General features: G+C 42.8%; 1 protein-coding gene across 3 annotated transcripts; it reads left to right on the top strand.

Moving 5' to 3' along the window:
- Window positions 1-1,130: 1,130 nt before the first annotated feature.
- On the top strand, window positions 1,131-20,419 carry cherp (calcium homeostasis endoplasmic reticulum protein). 3 transcript variants are annotated; one of them, XM_071486732.1, is made up of 20 exons: window positions 1,136-1,302; window positions 2,544-2,717; window positions 6,770-6,808; window positions 8,480-8,649; window positions 9,410-9,547; window positions 9,640-9,791; window positions 10,328-10,439; window positions 10,816-10,905; window positions 12,354-12,570; window positions 12,829-12,941; window positions 13,098-13,352; window positions 13,487-13,682; window positions 13,767-14,008; window positions 14,386-14,519; window positions 17,064-17,150; window positions 17,285-17,431; window positions 18,396-18,509; window positions 18,606-18,700; window positions 18,855-19,040; window positions 19,295-20,419. In XM_071486732.1, exons 1-20 carry the CDS (start codon window positions 1,278-1,280, stop codon window positions 19,330-19,332), a joined length of 2,724 nt encoding a protein of 907 aa, XP_071342833.1. In that variant the 5' UTR covers window positions 1,136-1,277; the 3' UTR covers window positions 19,333-20,419. The 3 variants fall into 3 exon arrangements, with proteins under 3 accessions (XP_071342832.1, XP_071342833.1, XP_071342831.1); XM_071486730.1 differs by having other exon boundaries at window positions 12,778-12,941; XM_071486731.1 differs by lacking the exon at window positions 6,770-6,808 and having other exon boundaries at window positions 1,131-1,302; window positions 12,778-12,941.
- Window positions 20,420-20,974: the final 555 nt, after the last annotated feature.

The following is a 20,974-nucleotide window of genomic DNA, read 5'->3' as shown; positions in this document are numbered from 1 at the left end:
TTTTCAGCAAAGATAAATGTTATATGTCTGTAATTCACATCAGTAGGCTAAGACAGCCCGAAACATCATGTGGATGACAATACTTGATGCTCAGTTGTCTGTAACTAATATTATGATATTTAACGTTTTCACGTAGAAATGTATATATTTTTAGTTATGTACTTACATTATTCCAAATGTTTCTAGCAATTCACAAGAAAGATTTTTTAAAAGCATTACGCTTACTTGCCAGAAGCTAAGGATTTACTTTTATTCCGTTTTAAGCCACATTTTAAGATACAGTTTTTACAACTTGCTTGTGTTTAACAATCTATTTCAACTGGATCAAGGATTTTAGTCATCGGACTCACCGTTCAGCAGGGCTAATTTTATATGCATGTAATTCATGTTAAGGAGCTAAAGAAAAAAAATCCAAAATATAATGTTAATGACACTACTCAATGCTGAAGAGTCTGTAGTTAAATACAGATAGGGGTGCATTATTCGGCAGGGCTGATTTAAGAGTTGCATCTCCTGATTTTCAAGTCAAGATGAATGTCATATGTTATATGTATTCACGTGGATTGGCTAAGAAAACCCAGATATAATATGGATATTGGACATTATATGATACTCAAGTGTCTCCTTGATCTGATCTATGCCCTTCTATCTGATCAGCCCTATTTAACCTATCTATCCTAACAGCCCATCCGAATGTCTTAGCAGAAATCATGACTCATAGGTCCAGGCAATGTTTTTCCAGTCTTCTATTGTCCAATTTTGGTGAGTCTCAGTTTCCTGTTCTTAGCTGACAGGACATTTAAGAGAATCTAATTGTTACAGTATTGCCCTTGAAACAGGAAACACTCAAATTGGACACTATAGGCCTGTATTCACAATATTATGAATGCAATGTTCTTTATTTGCAGGCAATCCATGGTGTGTATGCCTGCTAATTGCATTAGTTGTGCGCTATTAGATGAATTCCCCGCTCCAGCTGGGAGACCTGAGGTCTAGAGGTGAACCTAGTGTGTATATTTTCCTGCAAATAACCACAAAATCTCTGATAAAAGGAACTGCAAGTCCTCCGCCGGACCATACGTGGCGCTGTGGGAAGGTCACGCAGCTATTTTCCGTGGCGCTGTTTCAGTACATTAGTTCTTCCGGTTTATGTTACACTGGCAATGCAAGTGTTTTTTTGACAATTTTATAAATCATTGAGTGGAACATTAAACGAGTTGGCTGATCTCTAAACGGTATATTTAGGTTCAGCGGGTTCGCTGTAACTGAAGTCAAACATGGATATCCCCACCCCCCCCGAAGGTAAGCAGCGCGGTTCAGCGACGTATGATTTTCATTGAACGTTAGCTAGCACACATGCTACCAGGAGCAACTGCCATACAACACAGCTAACATTACCGCTGCATTTAGCATAACGGCTAACGTTAGTAATTCCCGTGGCTAAATGTGTACCTAACATGTTTTTGTGTACACCTTGGCACCCAGTCAGTATGAACAATACTGTGTGAAAAGTATGGTAGCAGCTAGCTAAGTGGTTGCTGTTCCGACGTTTTATTTAGCAAGTTAGCAAACTTTAACGGCTGAAGTTATTTTGCGATTTTCTTCTTTGCCTTTTGTTTTCAAATTTGGTGCTAACATTAAATTCTCGATAGGATATAAAGGCCGCGTTAGTCAAGCAGCTAATAAAAAATGAAAATGGATCGTATTTGCTTTTTGGCACATGGTCAACGCGTATCCTACAATCAGTGTTGTGTGTAAACACAACCGTGGATTAGGATCGTGTCTCCTCAGGCTGCTCCAATAATATCTAAGTGAAAATAAAAAGTCAGATCCATTAAAATGGCTTTACACAGTTCATAATGCATCTTAAGCAGGAGTCTGTCTTCAGCATTAAAAGCACCAAAAACATGTCACTTGTTCAGACATCGATTTCATTTTCACATCGATGAATAGAATTAGCCCTGGTTTGTGTCTATTCAGACCGTCTGAGAGATAAACACAGAGGCAGTAGCTTTACTACACTTAACACTGTTTTGGAGGTATTTTCTCAAAGAGGCTTCTAACCATCTGGATGATCTGCTGCACTGTAAAAAAAAAAACCCAAAAAAACAAAAAAACGTTCCTGGTCAGTTTCAAGAGCTGAGATGGTGTTGAAGCAGCACATTTCCTCCTAAACACGGAATTATATTTTTAAATTAACCTTATGTTGAATGAAAAAAGCATGGAGATATTTCACCCCCAGCTATCTAAAATAGGAAACAGATTTCTTTTTTATCTTTCAGTCAGCAGGATTCCTTTATCATTCAGATTGGTACATAAATCTTCATGTTGTTGAACAATGTCCTGTCTCTTCAGATCACTGAATATACAGTTTATCTTTCAGCTCAGTTCTGTTGTTGTAATAAATGTTCTAAAAGTGTCAGGACAGATCACTTTAACTTCTTTCTGTCTTGTTGTTGTTATTTGTTTGTCATCACTTTTAGACAGATCATCAGCTCTCTCAGCTCTGACTCAGCTCTATCTTTTCTTCTGTCCTGATTCAGATCAAGAGCTGAGGAATGTGATCGACAAACTGGCCCAGTTTGTCGCTCGGAATGGGCCGGAGTTTGAGAAGATGACAATGGAGAAACAGAAGGACAACCCTAAGTTCTCCTTCCTCTTTGGGGGAGAATACTTCGGCTACTACAAGTGCAAGCTTGCTATGGAGCAGCAGCAGCGTATGTAGTTAAAAGGACAGACCACCATTAAACTAGAATTTGCTTGTAGATATTTGTATGACAGTGGAACCTTCATCTCATTTGATATTTAAGATCAGTATGGCAAGGGGTTAAGAGGTGGTTTGTCAGTTGAGTCTTAACAGAGAGTGAAACAGACTAAAAGACACACAAACACACACACAGACACACAGGCAGGAAGGAGAGGAGCCCTCCCCTCACATAATTACATGAGGTGATGGTCCTTTTAACTTTATTGTTACAGAGGGAGCAACACCCTGTTTCATCCAGGAACACATAAAAGCTCTATGTTCTACATTCATGAGGTTTTTTATAAACATCAGCGCTACATGATTAGAAAAGCATAGGAGCACAATTGCTTCGACGTGAGTAGCTGGCTACTGTTAAGTCAGACAGAGTCCGGCATATCAGGACAAATCCTGGTGGGCTGCTGCATTCATGGCCCTCTAGGACGTGACAGATCCTAGGACTGAGTGTGGAACCTTAATATGTTTTGAGCACAGATTAGAAAGACAACTCATTCAAGTGCCTACAGTCGGCCTCCAATACCAGCTAGTATTTATTAATTTTTAATATTCTTTGATTAGATTTTTGATTATTCAAATAAATAATGTAATCAGTTTCATAGTTAATAGTAGACAGGTGTTCCTATTTCTGATGGGCAATATCATGTAAACAATGCTCGTAAACAAAAAATGTACAAATGCATTATAACAACATCATAAACAGACAGAAGTCGACGTCTCACATGGCTCATCATGACTGAATCCAAATGTACAGGTACAATCTGCCAACACTTGAAGCTGGGAAAAGATACTTTAATCAGCATCTCCATCACCTACTCATCATCAGCTACTAGAAATTTCTCACCTGCCCTCGTGTGAGTTGGTACCCAGCCTCGCTGATACGTAGGTTTAACACAGCTTCTGTCAAAAATCAATGAGCAGGACTGATTAATGGAAACAAGAGATTTTAGTTTTCCAGTCAAATACATGAAGTGCTTTGATATGTCAGGCACTGAATGTGTGGGTTAGATACACCTGTTTGCTTATGATTTGATCAGAAATAAGATTACATGTCTTGACAGAGCAGCCCCGTTTCCCAAATCAGTTTCCTAAACGTCTTGAAAATTGAGCAGCGTGACTGGTGACATGAACACTGACTCATCAGCTGTGGTTGAAAATGTGTCGCCCAGTTGACATCTTAAAGAGAAATTCTGGTCTCATACACTCTGGATCTTATTGTTATAGTCTGTGGGGGATTTGTATTCCAACCAGTAATTACTTTGAATTTGAAATCCAGCAGCTACTTTATTGAGTACAATATTTTCATAACAAATAGAAAATAAGACCCAAGTTATAATAAATCAGAAATTTTCTTCAACATTTGATTTATGCTGTATTTGGTGACTCATATCCTCTGTCCTCTGCGCTGGATGAGATGTGTGCGCACTCGTCAAGCAGATCAGAGCTGAGTGTATTCTGTAAGTGAGAAGACGAAAACAGAAGCAGTAAACACCAGTTGAATAAAAGACTTAAGAAGTCTGTGCAACATCTGCATTGTAATCCACTGCTGTGTGAATGAGCTCCAGCATGTGTTCAGCCAGTGATTAATGCCAGGGAAATAGTGTGTAGATACCAGAAGCCAGTCAGGCAAAAAGCATGAGAGATCCATTATAATCTGTCAAATCTTCTCTACAACTTTTGTTCGGACGAATATGTCATAAAACAAAGCTGGAATGCCCTTCATTAAACTTAATTAATCCATAAATGATAAATATACAATTATTTAAACATACATCTTTTCCTGATCAAGTTTTTCCAGCTGTAAGAAAGAGAGGGTGACAAGAAATAAAACTAACTCAGTAATGTTTCCGACATCTCTGTTGTATGAAATGTTTACCTCAATGTGTAAATAAATATTACAGTTAGTTCATCACTTGAATAGAATGAAAAAAGAAAAACTGGGCATTCTCTGGTGGTCTTCTGTCACTGATTTGTATGTCACATGACCTGAGCCAATGACAAACCACGGACAGTGGTAATAATTAGAGATGTGATGAGATGTAAATCTCTTGCAGCCTGGACATGTTGTTAATCACAGAGTGCCATAGATTAATCGAAGTTACAGAGATGTTTTTTTTTTTTTTAACCATAAATCTGCTACAGTGGTTGACCATCATACAACATGAGATTTGTATTTGTACTGTAAACCTTCATATCATAGATCTTGCAGATCATATTTTACTGCTGTTGTTTGCCAGACTGTTGGCAGCTTCCTGTTGATGAACCAGGAAAGATTTGAATTAACAGGTGAAGGCCATGACTGGGTTGTTGGAGGCCGTCAGATTTGATGGTGCAGGGCAGGTTGAGTTGCTGTTACAGTCAATTTTCTAGACTGATATTTGGGGAGTGGGATCAGGTTCCGCCCACCTTCTGTCCTCTATCCACTCATAGGCCACGTCCTTCCATGTATGAGGTTGTTGTTGGGACACAGCTTGCATGTATCAACCTCTTATCTCCCATCAGTGCACTTCTTTTGATCAGCATGATGTTTGTAATCACCACTGACGTGAGACAGTGGACATTCTCTACAGCCTGACCAGCGCAGTGCTTGTTTGAACTACGGGGGTGGGTTTCACAAAAGAAGTTGTGTGTAATATGTAATGCCTGGCCTTTGACTCCGCCTTCCAGTGTGGCCATTTGTATAATGTATAAACACTTTTAATGTGTGCTTTGGTCAGACGGCACATCTGACAAACGAGTTCTGTCCGACCATTAATCCGCCCTTATGTTAAAGGGGAAATGTGTACGAATTGACCAGCTGTCAAATTCAAACTCCAAACAGTAAGGGGGCAGCATCTCACCAGAAAGTCTGGTATCCACCCCTCTCATAAGAAACAAGGAAATGCACCCCTTGGTCCCTCCCTTTGATTTGGTTATTGTTAGACTGACACAGGTGACTTCACTCAGTCTGTCCAGTCAGAGAGACAGGGAAGATGTAACGATGGCAGGAGTAGAGGATGAGCCACGACAGGTCGAGGAAGATGAAGGAGAGGAAGAGCAGTGTCAATAACAGAGCTTGAGGAAAGAGTAAAGGAGTGTCACTGCAACGCAGGTTAATAGCTGCTCACAGTTACTACTTCTTCATCCTCTCATGTTGGATTGAGGGACTCACAGTCATCTCCTGAGATACAAAGCGGGATTACGAGACAGGGCAGGCCGGGGCTAGCTGGTTAGCATGCTAACTTCAGTAGCTGTCTCTGCAACACACTGTATAGACATCTTTGACATAACATCAAAACCGTCACTTCTTCATATTCTGTTGATAATCTTAGTTAATCTTTGAACATTTTAAACTAAAGTACTTCAACACTTGAACCCAAATCACATGTAAACATAGTGACTTCTCTTAAAGGCTTTGTGGACAACACATTTCACATGGGCTGAATCCAAATAGTAAATGTACCTGCTGTCTCTGACTGTATGTAAAAGCTGTAAAATGATGAAATTAAGGTTTAGCACAGCTTCTGCTGGCTGGACTTCACTGAAGCTGCATGCCAGCCTGGCAAAACGGGGGGAAAAAAACAACTGTCACTCAAATACCCATCTTATTATAAAACTGACAATACAATAATTAAAAAAAGCTGCCTGGGCAAAAAGAAACATAAATACATGATTACACATGGGAAAGATGAGGAAAAAGTAGATTACTCCACATGTCATTTGAATTTACTGAAGAAAGGAATAGATATGCTCTTTTTTTTTCAAATCAGTGTAGCTCTTTAACTGTCGCATTTTGTATTTGCTCACAGTTTTGACTCATCAGACTGTTAATGCCTCTTGTTGCTTATGTAGAGGTCGTCAGATCTTCTTACAGCAGCCACAGTCGGGTTTTGTCACTGAATGATGGCCAGGTGATCAACAGCCTGCTAATGAAAGCACAGTGTTACTGATGTGCAGGTTTGCATTGAGTTTTTCTGTCAGTTGTGTAATTACACTAAAATGTATTAAAGTTTGCTTTTCTCCACTTAGATCCCCCTACCCACGATGGGGAAGAGTATAAATCTGAAGGTATTTATTTGGAACCAGATTTGTCAGATTAATTGAAAATACTAGTTGAAAAGTCCCATTTTGTTTTTGCACATTTTTGCTTGAAAGCTTTTTGGTTTGTTTTCAGTTGCACGTTTTCATGTCGGTATGTTGTTGTTTTTGTGCTGTACTGTGGTTTGACTGAAGATATCTCAAGCATATCTTCCTGATGGTGCTGAATCCTCCATCTGAAGCTGCCAGGTCTGATGCCTGTGGCATCATTATCTCAGTTCTTAGGAGAATGATGTCAAGTTTTCACTCCACAGTCTCAGGCCTAGTTTCACAACAATAGACTGGTGATTGCAGTTGATGATCGTGTCTTTGTAGCTGGTGTTCTCCTGTTTATGCTGCACATGCTGCTGGGCTGGTTTGTGCATCTTGGTTTGGATGTGGTCTGAATATTCTGCCCCCCCTTAATGCCACGGAACTCACTGTTGAGTAGCTACAACAGAACGTTTGTTACTGTGTGATACATTAAAACGACAGTAATCGTGGACCATATCACAAGGTCTAAAGACAGTACTGATGACAGTGAAGTATGGCAGGAAAGATTTTCAAAGCTCCATCCAGTCTAAATGTAGATGTCCATGTGTTTTGATTATAAAGCAGGTCTAGGTTCTATATTAATACTGTGAAAGTATCAAAGCCTCAGTCCACAGAGAAATGCACACAGCCTGTATTCAGAAACTGAGCCTTAAAACCAGCCGTCAGGACTTCTGGAACTTTGTGATGTCACAACAAAGCAGTCACTGCCCGGGACCCACCATCCGACCTTGCAGGATTTGGTTTCTCTGAGTGTTTACCTGAAATCTGCTATATTTTTATTGGATCACTCAGAAAACAGTCAGCCAATCAGAAGAGAGGCTCAGATCCTCTCTTCTGATTGGCCGACTGACCTGTTGTTACTAGAGCTCCAGAGAGAGGCCTGAGAGAGGAGATGTAAAACTACACTGAGATGGTTTTTAGTTCTTAAAACCACAAATATATGTTCTGATGGAGATTAACACTTCAGATAAAACACAGAAGAAGAGTAAAAATGGGACCTTTAAATACTGAATGTCAGGTTTTATACAACTGATATTATCAGTGACTCCCTGATCAGACTAATATTTATCAACTTGTGATGTCCTGATTTAAGATATAAAGATTTGATTATAGAACTTTTTTTCCTTACAGCTCGACAGTTTTGTAGTTGTGAAATAATTGCACCTCTTGTGAATGTGGAGATGTGACTTGATCTGGTCCTGCAGCCTGGTTGTAGCTGAGTAAGCTGATGTTTCTGTTCTGTGTTTGCAAACCTTTGTGCTTTTTGGAGATGCCAACATGTTTCCTCTCACTAGCAGCTGTTGTGCTGTAGTCACAGGGTTAGGAATCACGATGGTGGTGATGTTCATGCTGGTTGCATGTCTAAATTTTGTTCACTCTTTTGCTTTGTTTATGGAGCGTTTCATCTGCTTGCTGTATGAAAACTGTTACATCTTATTTGATCTTTAAAGGTCACTTTGATTGAATTAGTTGAGTGTAAACAACACAACATCTGGCTTGTGTATGATTTATGGAATACATGTTTGGGACTCTGCATCACACACAGCATCAGCCCTGAAGTCAAAGCTTTACTTTACACTTTTAATGTTCATATTTCTCATGCTGCAGATATGTACAACCCGGGGGCCAAAGAAGTGGTTGATATCCCGCCTCCACCGATGCCGATGATTGCTCCACCTCCCATTCCTACGCCTGCTGCACCACCTATTGATGAGCTCATCCAGCAGAGCCAGTGGAACCTGCAGCAGCAGGAGCAGCATCTGCACACACTCAGACAGGTCCAGACCAGGAGCTATTTATCCTTTGTGTGTGTTTGAAATTTTTTTGTTTTCTACTGATGACCACTGCTCTTTGTAGGACTTCCCTCAAGATCAGAGTAGTGATCCTGATAAGTCGTCAGATTAGGAATTGTTGCAGTGGCAGGAGAAATTATTTTGGTGAGGTAATATTTAATGACTGCTGTTACTGCATGGCTGAACATTTGATCAAAAACTGATGAATTTAAATTGATACATAAGAGTCATCAGATTTCAACAAGCATGGGTCAGATGTTTTGTACATGCAGAGGATTTACAGTGGTTTCAGAAAGTTTGCACAGCCTCCACCTTTTGTTGCAGCCTTATGACATTTGTGAAAATGCACACCCTTTCTGTTTTCATCATAAGACCAATAGGTCCTTTATTAATCCTGCAGTGGCAAAATTAGCAGAGATACAGCAGCAAAGTGGACAAAATGAAAATATCAAACGACTGTATCATAACAAATGTGAAGCACGTGAAGGAGTCTCCCTGAATGCTCAGTGAATACCTGTGAACGTGTCATCAAAGGAATGATATATTCCACAAAATCTTATATTACCCCAGTAAAAAGAGCCTCGTGTGTTGGCTGTTCATGTCCTGGTCTTCCCTGATGAAAACTAACATTAGTTCGGAGTCTTCTGCTGTTAACTAATGTGAGAACATCATGAGGACAGGCAGGCTGAAGAGGAAAGCTTGATAACATCTTCTGGTTCTTCTCTCTCTGCCTGTCACTATGTAGGAGCAGGTGAGTGCAGCCATAGCTCTGGCTATGGAGCAGCAGACCCAGAAACTGCTGCTGGAAACTCAGCTGGACATCACAGAGTTTGACAACCTGTTGCAGCCAATCATAGACACCTGCACCAAAGATGCCATCTCTGTAAGCTCCTCTCATAATGGAGAGTTTTTTAAAATTCCTGAAACAATAGTTGAAAAAACTTTATGTCTCACTGGTGTTTGTGTGTCTCTCAGGCTGGTAAAAACTGGATGTTCAACAATGCCAAGACTCCACAGCACTGTGAACTGATGACATCACATCTTCGCAACCGCATCACTGCTGATGGAGCACATTTTGAGCTCCGCCTACATCTGATCTACTTAACCAATGACGTTCTCCATCACTGGTACACAAACCTAATTACATAAACAAACTCCAGGATCACTTTACTTATACACTTTGGTCACCATAGTAACAAAGTAATTAGCCTTAGGTGTAAAGCCCTGAGTACCTACATGATCTCTGAATACAAGAGCACAGACCTACACAAGTTTACAAACCACTCACTGTGTGTACAGTTGCATCAGCCATTGAACAAGCAGAGGTTTTGGTTATAAGGTATCAGGAGTTTGACTTGTAAACATTGGACTCATTTTAAAATCACATATGAAGCAGAAATGACAGAGATTGTCTTGTTGCAGCTTCTCCAAGTGTCAGAGTCACTGCTTCTCTCTGTTTCACATCATGTGAAGTGAATACTTTTGGCTTTTTGGCTGACAGTTGCAGACGTTAGTTTGGTCTCTGGGAAACTGTGTCATCATTTTTCATTATTCATGCTCATTTTATATCTAAATGATCAATAGATTAATTGAAAACAATAATCAGAATAACTATTTGTTGCAGCCTGGGTCTGAAACAAGGTGTTTTGTTGTGTCCTCCCAGCCAGCGGAAGCAGCAGAAGGATTTGTTGGCAGCCCTGCAGAAAGTTGTGGTTCCCATCTACTGCACCAGCTTCCTGGCTGTGGAGGAGGAGAAGCAGCAGAAGATCACAAGGGTAAACCTGCTGATTTTTAAAAGTCTTTACATGCTGCACCAGGATCAGATCAGTGAGGGTTTGAATTGAAGTTGTCAACAGGATTTTGTGTCCATCTTCAGCAGGAGTAAAAGAACACACCAAAACTTTCCCCTTAAACCAGAATAATTGTAATGAAACATATTTACATCATCTTGAATGAAATTTCATCATTTCTTAGTTTTAGTCAGTTCATCTTAAGGACTAAGGGGGTAGTGTTATATAGTATAATGAATATTATCCTGTTGGTTGCAGTGTATGTTGTTCTTACTAGGACAGTGTCAAACATCTGTACATCAGTAACAAATGCTGCAGTCTCATACTCAGACACATGACCCATCCACCTCCTCTTCCCCAGTTGTTGCAGCTTTGGGAGAAGAACGGGTACTTTGATGATGAGACCATTCAACAGCTCCAGAATCCAGCGCTGGGTCTCGGCCAGTACCAGGTGGGTGGAATAGGACTCGTGGCTCCACTTCCTGCCGATGCACAGTCAGTGGTGGGACAGATACTGTTGTTATGTCTCTGCGCCGGCAGCAGCCAGGTCCAGGTGTCCGTCTGTCCTGGTGATATCTCAGTAACGCACTGAGGGAACTTGATTAGAGTTTGGAGGTCAAAGGTCAACTTCACTGTGACATCATAATGATCTGCAAAAACACATCAGGCTATTAAACCTGTTGTAACTCAGGAAGCAGAGATTGTGACCATATATCCTGCAACTTGACTGGTTGGCTGTAATTCTAGTTATGCAGTTCTCCTCAGGCACCAGTCTATTTTTGGCTGGACCAATAATCAGTATCCTCCTTACTAAAGGAGGCAGAGGAAGAACTAAACATAAGACACATCGAGCGGAGAGAGAGCAGGAGAGCGGGAGGGAGAGAGAGAAGTCATCGGTAAGGAGGCTTCATACTAACAGCTCTGACCAGTTCTACATATCAGACAGAGCCAATCCCAGCTGACTTCAGGCGAGGGCGGGGTGAACCCTGGACAGGTTGGCAGTCTATCGCAGGGCCAACACATAGAGTAAACAACCGAACCCAGAACCTTCTGCTTGTGAGGCGACAGCACTAACCACTCCACCACCGTGCCGCCCTGCAGGAGCATCTTTACTGATTATTTAAATCTTTCGACACGGTGACAGGACCAGTCAGAATCTAATGATAAACATCAGACTGGAGAGCTGTTAAGTTTAACGGCAAAGTGGAGTGAGGCGGCTGTCCTCTGGAGTTCAGATATTTTCAGCAGGATTACTACAGTGTACACCACAGAGTTATCCATCCTACGTGCTGGGAACAATTGACACATGGTAGTGAAAACATTTCAAAACAAGATCACACAGGTGTGCCCATTTATTTTAACACTGGAGCAGAATCCTGCCTCTGATCCCACACTGGGAAAGCTCAACACAAATCAATCTGCAAATATCAAATCAGTTCTGGTCCCCTGACCTGACAGAGGATCACATTCACATCCATAATGATTTCTGTTTATTAGACTTGAAAGACATAAGTCATTTCAAATATGCAGAGAAGGAGAAAACAGCTGCTTTAAAATGCACCATTTGGTCTTTATTAATTGTCTGTAATAACCAGTGCAAGTATTTCAGCTGAAGCTCTTCTCTCCTTCAGAGGCCTCAGCCTCTCTCCCCCCATGTCACCCCCTGGTGCTTCTGACAGGGATCATGTGATTGGTCATTAGCAAATCTTGCCCCAACTCTACCTGCTGATTCAGTCTCTCCTTTCATGTTGTGCCTGGTTTGTGCTGTGTTCCATTTATGTGTGCACTCAGAGACATGGCTTCCATTCGCCCTGTATTTCAGGAAAATTATTGTTTTTCACTCAGTGATGACACTGTGAGAGTCTGGTATTTGACCCTTGTCCTCTCCCTCTGTCTCAGGCGTCTCTGATAACAGAGTATGCTGCAGTGGTGCAGCCTATCCAGCTGGCCTTCCAGCAGCAGATCCAGGCTCTGAAGACCCAGCACGATGAGTTTGTTTCCAGCCTGAAGCAGCAGCAGCACCAGCAGCAGCAGCCACAGCCACAACCTGCTCCTGTCGCACAGCTACCTACCCCCACTGAGCCTGAAAAGGCCCCACCCATGACCACACAGGCTGGTGAGGAGACACACACCAGATTTATTGTTTACATGACAACAAAATCAAACCAAATACACTCGCACTCAAAAAATGAACAAACCATATGACAATCTCACACAACATTAGTTGATTCTACTTAAATGTTTTTATATGTCTGTACGTGACGTGCTTTGTATTGGGCACATGTGTGTTTGTACTCTGACGCGCGTGTGTGCGTGCGTGCAGGAGATGTGAAGCCTACCATGTCAGGTCCTCCTCAAGGGGAATTTGATGTAGCTTCCTCTAGATCACAGGACCCCAGCAACCCCAGTGGACCCTCAGATGTCCCCTCCAACAAGCCTGCGTGGTATGACCCCCAGCACATGGGCCCCTGGAACCCCAACCAGCCGGTAAAGATGTGTGCGTGCGTGTGTTTGTGTGTGTGTGAGTGCACATGTGCAGGTGGAGAGGTTGGCTCCCTATTAGCAAGACTCTGAAACCTGAAGTTAGCATGCCCTCCCCCCTTCCCTGACCTTTCTGACTTTCTGATTTCTGTCCCTCCCCAGCCTCCTTTTGACCCAAACCAGCCTCCCCCTCCTTGCCCCCCCTGGAACAGCCATGAGGGGATGTGGAACGACCAGAGGGACCCAGGGAACTGGAGCGGAGGTCCACCCAGAGAAGGAGGCCCTTGGAGCGGTCCAGGAGGGTCTGAACCGGGCCCTCCATCCTGGAACTCATATGACCAGCAGCCGCCATGGGGGAACCAGCCCGACCAGCCCCCCTGGGGCCAGAGGGAGCCCCCATTTCCTCCACGCATGCAGGCATGTGGTCAAAGCTTCGTGTGGTTTGACTTTTCTCAGCAGTTTTATTGCATTACCTTCAACACTCTACCTTTATTCTACATTACACATTATTCATTCTACATTTGTTTCTGTTGTCTCACTTGATTTTTTAGAGACCTCCACATTTCAGGGGACCCTTCCCTCCCCACCAGCAGCCGCCTCCTTTCAACCAGCCCCCTCCACCACCGCACAATTTTGGACGCTTCCCTCCACGCTTCATGCAGGATGACTTTCCTCCCAGACACCACTATGACAGGCCGCCCTACACACCACACCGCTTCGACTACGCTCAGGGAGAATTCCCTGGAGGTGAGTGCAGAGGAGATATTGATTGATCAGAAAAACTCTGGCTGGTCTTGTTTGTTTTTAACGGTATCCACCTCTGTTTCTCAGACATGCCTGGTCCTCCTCCCCACCACCATCCCAATCAGAGGCTCCCTCCCCCAGGTATGGGGGCTGAGCATCCTCCTTGGGGTGGAGGCCAGCACCCAGAATTCGGCCCGCCCCCACACGGCTTCAACGGCCATTCACCCCACATGCGTCATCGACAGCATCCAGTCCAGGATGACCCAAGTCTGGTGCCAAACGTTCCCTACTTTGACCTGCCAGCTGGTCTCATGGCTCCACTGGTCAAAGTGAGTCAGACAACAGCAAGAAAAAGATGTAGGATTTAGTCATGTGCAGGTTGCAGCTCTGAGCTGACAGTAACCTTCTCACAGCGCGACTGAATACAGCCAGAGGGGAAAAGAACAGCGATACAGACTGATGCTGCCACACTTTAAAACAGCGTGGAAAACAGACCCAATGAAGACTGCCAGTAACTAATGCAGTAGTAGACTGCCAAGTAGAATGTTAAAAAAAGGCCAACCCAAATCTGCCACAGTTCTGTAGGTTTCAGAAACAGAAAGAACGACTCACTGCCAGCACAGATTTCTAATCGTCTCATTAGACTCTGTTACCCACAGTCAGACCTGTGTGTCTCATGATCCTTCTTGTGCTGTCTGTTGCTCAGCTCGAGGACTGTGATTATAAACCTCTGGACCCTAAAGACATCCGACTGCCCCCTCCCATGCCGCCCAGTGATCGGCTGCTTGCTGCTGTGGAAGCTTTCTACAGCCCCCCATCCCACGATCGGCCAAGGAACAGGTATACACACAGAGTTTAAAGTTGCTGTTAGCTGACTGAGAGGACTGGATGAGGAAGCGATTCAAAAACTTAAATTCATTTCACTATGATGGGCTGAACACAGTCATGCAGACAGAACTCTGTTTGACACATACAGTTGTTTTAGACCTGTTTACATTAGTTTGGCCTGAATGCCAGCTGTAAGCACCGGGCAGTTACACAGGCTGACACCACCAAAACCCTCCATGCATTAACTCCAACAGTGAGCTGGGATGTACTTTAAAAAGTATAGAAATACAAATAGTCTTCATTAGTCCTCACAGGGCTCAATGCTCACTTTGTTCCCAAGAAGCACCTACAGAACTTTAACAGCAATGAAAGTTTCCCAAATCATGTGTTTTTTCTTAATGAAGAGATGCGAGGAGACTAATGATAGCATTTAATTGAACACAATATGTACACTAGGCTTTAATTATTCCTGCTTCAAACTGTCTTTATTTAATAATTAGGTCATTATGACAGATACTGAACAAGTGCTGAGGGTCAAGGTTAAAAAATGCCAAGTCTGTAAATTCAAATTACTGATATGCTGTAAATGAAAGTTCAGTGTGATGAACGTCTCCCTGACAGAGACATGATGTGATCCACTGGAAGGAAGACGTCTCACTCTGTTTGTTTGAACTAAAGAAACCCTTGGTGTACAGTGGTGTTACAGAGTGGAGCCTTTTCCGTCACAAACTATCTTTGATCGGTGCTAACAGTGACATGCAGGGACCATGCAGAGAAGACAACAGCCAAGTGTAATTTAGGCCTGAGAATCAAGTTCCAGACAGAATAAGCATTAATTAATAACACCTGATAAGACGAACCACCGGTGATGTTACTTGAACGGCTGAGAGCGATGCTCAGCGGATGAGAAGCTACAGCTGATGTTTTCAACACAGTTTCTTTCAGCCTCAGAGTCGCTCACTGCTGCGTCCAGTGTAGAGTTCACTCTCACACAGTTTTCACTGGCCTCTGTACTGGGGTAGTGTGGAAAGCTGATTGGACCTAGCAGGTCATCTGACCAGCTTTGAGCTCAGCCAGCGGTCCACACTGGTCCACAGGAGGACAGCACTGATGCGACAGCATTGGTTGAGTGCAGTGATGATGTCATCATCATTGTTGTTGTTTTATCAACCTGTGAGGCTGTGTGGGCTGATGTTTGTACGACTCACACTCCTAAACACATTTGACAGCTGGCACTCATCTCTTCTTAGTCACAGGTGGAGTGAATTTCTCACTCTGAGCTGTTTAAGAGGAACGATCTCAGGATTTTGAGAACTTTCCCTTTAAGGTTCTGTAGGTGATCATCACTGACACTAGATGTCGCTCTAGACCACCAGCATCACAGAGCAAAACAAAAGCTTCGTCAACCTCACCTCAGGCCTCTGTTCAGACAGAACCAGTAAAGACACTGATGGAGTTGGTAAAAACTTTCTGGATGTTTTGAGGGTCCACTGGCCGATTTGAGCCAGTAGTCCTCCTGTGCTCTGGTCTCGTGTCTTTGTCAAAGCCTTTTTAGCTGAAAAAGGGGTTTCCTCAGTGTAGGAAATTCTGGAAGGTCGTGTTCACCTGAAAGCTGCATACTGCACTGTGTCATCCTGTGTGTTTGGGCGGAGCCTGTGTGTTTAAACTCACATGCACTAACATGCACACGCTACCAGACCAGCTACCAAAACAAAGAACAGAGAAACTCGGATGATATCACACACACACAGGATCAGGATCAGGACACCATTACTCCACTGTATCTTTATATAGACAATAGTTGTTTACTGCTGTATTTTTGTTTAAAATCTTATTTACAGAAACTTTAATGTTTGTGCTTTTTTGTACTTTGTCCTTAGAGGCCACCGTAGGTTATCAAATCCAAATCCTTTCCAATCTCACAATGACATTTCTTAATATAATTAACAAATGATCTGTGGCTGAGAACTGACACTGGCTTACACAGAGCACTTTCACCAGATAACATCTGTCATTTAAACTCGTGATGGTCAGTGGCAGGTTAAAAAAGATGGTTAAAAAAGAGCAGAGAGGAAAAATCGATTTAACATGAAGTTTGTTACTGAGAGATTTTATTAACTGGGTCCAAAATGAAACTGGCTACTGGGACCACACCCTGCAGCAGTCACATGGTGGCAAGACAGGGTTAAAAACAGTATAAACAAATTTGAATGAATAAAAATATTTCAATAAATCATATTAAGGTTGCATAAAACCAGGTAAGAAACTTTATTGAAGGAGTGTGACCTCAGCTCTGAGGCAAACAGCACAACACAACCTCTTCTCCTGATGGACACAAATGCACCACAGGTTTTGATTTCACTGGGATCTGCCTGTCTCAGCTGCCGAGGACCTCACCTGCTCTATTTGTTTGTAATGAAATCCGTAATCACCAGGTACATTATCAGTTCATAACGAAGTTGCACCATGAAATCTCCAGGTTGTCTTCAGTAGTTTCCACCTACATCATGTGTGTAGTGCTGCAGGTTTCAGCTGCTGTGTTTGTTCCTCCACCAGTGAAGGCTGGGAGCAGAACGGCCTGTATGAGTTCTTCAGGGCCAAGATGAGAGCCAGGAGGAAAAAGGGCCAGGAGAAACGCAACAGGTGAGCCTCCTCTTCTCCAGAGCACCCCCACATCCTTTGTGGGCTGGATGTCGACCGAGACCTGACCCACACGTATATCACATCAGCTGTACCCTCTCACCCTCACCCCTCCCTGTGTGGCTCGCTCCCTACAGTGCTCGTGGAGGCAGTCGGTCCAGGAGTCGCTCTCACAGCAGAGGGAGGTCCTCGTCTCGCTCCAGCTCTCGCTCCTCAAAGTCCTCCAGGTCACGGTCCCGCTCATCTCGCTCCCGCAGCCGCTCCCGCTCCTACTCACGATCCAGGTGTGCAAACACACACATTACACAGACCCCTGTGTGTAGCTTTAGGCTGATTTGTACACACAGTACTGTACAAAAGGTTTAGGCACAAAAAGTAAAGTGAGGATAGTTTCAAAAATGATGCTATGAATGATTTTCATTCATTAAGTAACTTCAGGTAAAGTGCAGTAAACAAAAAACAAACTAAATCAGTATTTGCCGTGACTCCCCTTTGCCTTTAAAACAACACCAGTCAATACTCAGCAGGTGTTGCACCTATGGCATCTGAATGACAACATGCTTTCTTCCTCCCTAGTCATGGATCAGTCAGAAATATCCTGGTTAAAGATGTTTTTGACTCTTTTCTGTGGAAGAGCAGAAAACAGTTCTATCACGCAGTGGATCAAGGAAAATATTTGTAAAACTGTTATTAATAGGAAACATCACATAGCCTGTTGTTACAGCAGACAGTCATTTGGTCACTGTTGGTCAGTATTGGTATCTTGGAGAATGTGCCACAGTTCTTCTGTCATGTGATCCCAAACTGATCAGGACTCTGTGGGAACTAGACCATCTGTTGCAGGACTGCTGGCTCCTGTTGTTGATTGGTTGTTGTTGTGTTTGGGCTGGTTCTCCTGCTGCAGAATGAACCTGACCAATCAGACGCCTTCTGACAGAAGAGAACCTAAACACCTGAAGAGCCAAAGCCTTCTGTACATCACTATGTGTGACTGACTCATTTTCAGAAGCACATGTGGAGGTCCTGTCAACAGTAATGAAGTGACCAACTGTTTTTATTGTCTGGTAGAAGGGGAAGTAAACAGCTGTGGGACAGACATGGAAGAAACAGCTGAAATGTAACATTTCCCCCAAATGCAGAAGAACATGTGATAAATTATACTCGTTAGATTAGTTTTAATTGAATTTTGCAGTGAAAAGTCTTGTCCTACACACTCGACCTGACGTGCTTTAACGTGCCTCTCTTTAGGTCCAGGAGTAGATCCAGGTCATCTCGCAGTCGCTCCCGCTCCAGATCCAGATCCCGTTCACGTTCACCCACCAAGAGACGCCGTGGCCCCAAATCTCGTAGCTCCTCCCCTCCGTAAGTCCCCCTTAATGTCCTCAGCTGCTTTCAAAAAATACTCTTTATTGTTAAGTGTGGTATGGATGACCCCCCCCCCCCCCCCGCTCTCATCAGCTCCGTATCAGTGCTGGGTGGTCCTCCCTCTAAACTGTCTACAGATACCAGGCTAGGGGAGGAGAACAAGGGTCATCAGCTGCTGATGAAGATGGGTATGTGCTTTCTTTCTCTTTACTTCATCATTTCAACTGCTAATTCAATTTTCTAGCAAGAGTATTTGAGGTGGTTTTCCATCCTCAATGGTTCTGACTGATGGTGATTTCAAATCTTTCTTCTCTTCTCCTCGTGTTGTCCTGTCCGCTGCAGGCTGGAGTGGTTCAGGTGGTCTGGGGGCCAAAGAACAGGGCATCCAGGACCCCATCAAAGGAGGAGACATCAGGGATAAATGGGACCAGTACAAAGGTGTGGGGGTGTCATTAGATGACCCTTATGAGAACTATCGCAGGAACAAGAGCTACAACTTTGTCGCCCGCATGAAGGCACGAGAGGAAGGTACGTACAGACTTTTCTGATCACTCTTAACTGCCACAATGAACCATTTCTGTTCCAAAGATGAGACAATACTGTTTTCTGGATGTTGCGTTTGTATTAAAAGCCAAGACATTTACAAAATGTACAGGATTTCACTTTATCTGTGTAACTCTGGAGGTGATTTAACTTGAATAAAGCACAATTAGATGACTGTGCTACACAGATCAGTATAATTCTTAAACAAAGTCTGACTGTTCTTTCTTTTCTTACTTCAGTGAATCGGGAACCTCAGGAACCTCCTTCAACTGAATGATGTCATCAACCTCCTCATCTCCTCCTCCTCAACCTCAACCTCAGCCAAGGATCTGGATTTCAGATCAGTTTTTCAGATCTGTCAGATGTCCATTCAGGATTCTAGTCAGCAGTCCCAAATCCTTCCTCCTTCCACAGAAACCAGTGACAATGCAGTAAGAATATTGTGAAGCTTGTGAAGAAGTGCACAGTGCCCCCCAGCAGACAGCACCAGAACTGCAGATGCATTAACACGAGTGACACTGCAGAACTCTGGAGCAGTGTTTCCATGAAAAATCTGGGTTGTAGCACTCAATAATATTTCACTCCCAGTGCTTCAGATTTGAGTCTCAGACCTTCTTCGGTATAAAGGCTGGACAGAGACAGACTGAGACTTTGCCTCAACATTTGCAGTAAAGAAATGGGACAAATATTGAGCAAAAATTGAGAGCAGAAAAAAGTGTGACCCTCTTTAATTTATGCACATGTCAACAGTTGAAGGGGGAGGATGTTAAATTATTTACAGTTTTCCTTCTTCTCAAGTCACTTAGTTTAACGATCAGTTCACCCAAATCAGAAAACCAGTCTCATTTACCCCTCATGGTGTCTCCAGTAAAATGCTTTCAGTTTTATTTGCAAAGGGTTCTGAAAAAAAAATGTTTTTTGAAAAATAAGATCTTTAAAAAAAGAAATGAAGCCTATTCACTGATCCAGATTTATCAGTGGAGGTCTTCTCTGCCCAGTGAACAGTCCTGTCCTGCTCAGGTCAGAGATATTAAGTTGAGGTCTCATAACTTCTGCAAATAAAACTGAAGATTTCTATATTCTAGATGTCACCAGGAGTAAGTGGAAACATTTTTTGTCATTTGTGTGAACCAACTTTTTTAGGATAAGAAGGTATGCTGGCTCCTGTTGTTGGTTTTTCACTGCTGATTATTGTGATACTTTTTCATGTAATAACTTCTATAGCGATAAGTAAGTCTGTCATTTAGTTGTAGTATTAAAATAAATCCCACAAAACAAAAAGTCATAAATAAGAAATTGGTTGTATTTTTCTCTACAAACACAACAGAGACAAAACCTAAATAAACACAACTCTGACTCACAAATGTGCCTCTTCTATGATCACCTGTAAATGATGTTCAGTGAACACATGACCTGCATCAGATTAGTGAATTCTTCATCTTCTTCAGCTAGATTTTGTTCTGCCATCATTAAGTCATTGTGATGACCTGTTTCAGCTCCAGTATATGAGTTGAATATGAGCTGAACTGAAAAAGTAAAGATGTGAATCTGCATAAATATGTTGTGTGGAACAGAGGCCCATTTCCACCTGAAACAAAAACCAAAGAATGACCATTTAGAAATTATAAAAATGAAAATAATCATAGCAAGTCAACATTAAAAGATAGAAAATCAAAATTCTGCCTTACAGACAACAAAATCAATCCAGCTCATACTTGGGCCACCTGCTTGTTTTGCTCTGACCCAGTATACGCTTGGTTCCAGGACCTGCATCTGGCCCACATACAGTATGAGTGATGATACTAAAACATCTGCACCTGTTCTGGCGCACACAGAAAATCATCCAACTGTCAGCCAATACTGAAGGATAACAGCTGGAATCTGCCCAGATGTGGAGTCTGGGCCAGACTCGGGCCGAG

This window comes from Trachinotus anak, unplaced genomic scaffold, assembly GCF_046630095.1.
Source record: "Trachinotus anak isolate AG129_WGS33_773 ecotype Australia unplaced genomic scaffold, CSIRO_AGI_Tana_v1 ptg000010l, whole genome shotgun sequence".
Taxonomy (NCBI): domain Eukaryota; kingdom Metazoa; phylum Chordata; class Actinopteri; order Carangiformes; family Carangidae; genus Trachinotus; species Trachinotus anak.
This window is presented reverse-complemented; position numbering and strand designations above follow the sequence as displayed.

What these genes read in the sequence shown, in the direction of transcription:
- cherp (XM_071486730.1), top strand. Translation starts at nt 1,278, where the DNA reads ATGGATATCCCCACCCCCCCCGAAG. An exon ending in TCAGCTGCTGATGAAGATGG is followed by an intron (nt 18,701 to 18,854) that starts GTATGTGCTTTC and finishes TGTCCGCTGCAG; the next exon opens with GCTGGAGTGGTTCAGGTGGT. An exon ending in CATGAAGGCACGAGAGGAAG is followed by an intron (nt 19,041 to 19,294) that starts GTACGTACAGAC and finishes TTCTTACTTCAG; the next exon opens with TGAATCGGGAACCTCAGGAA.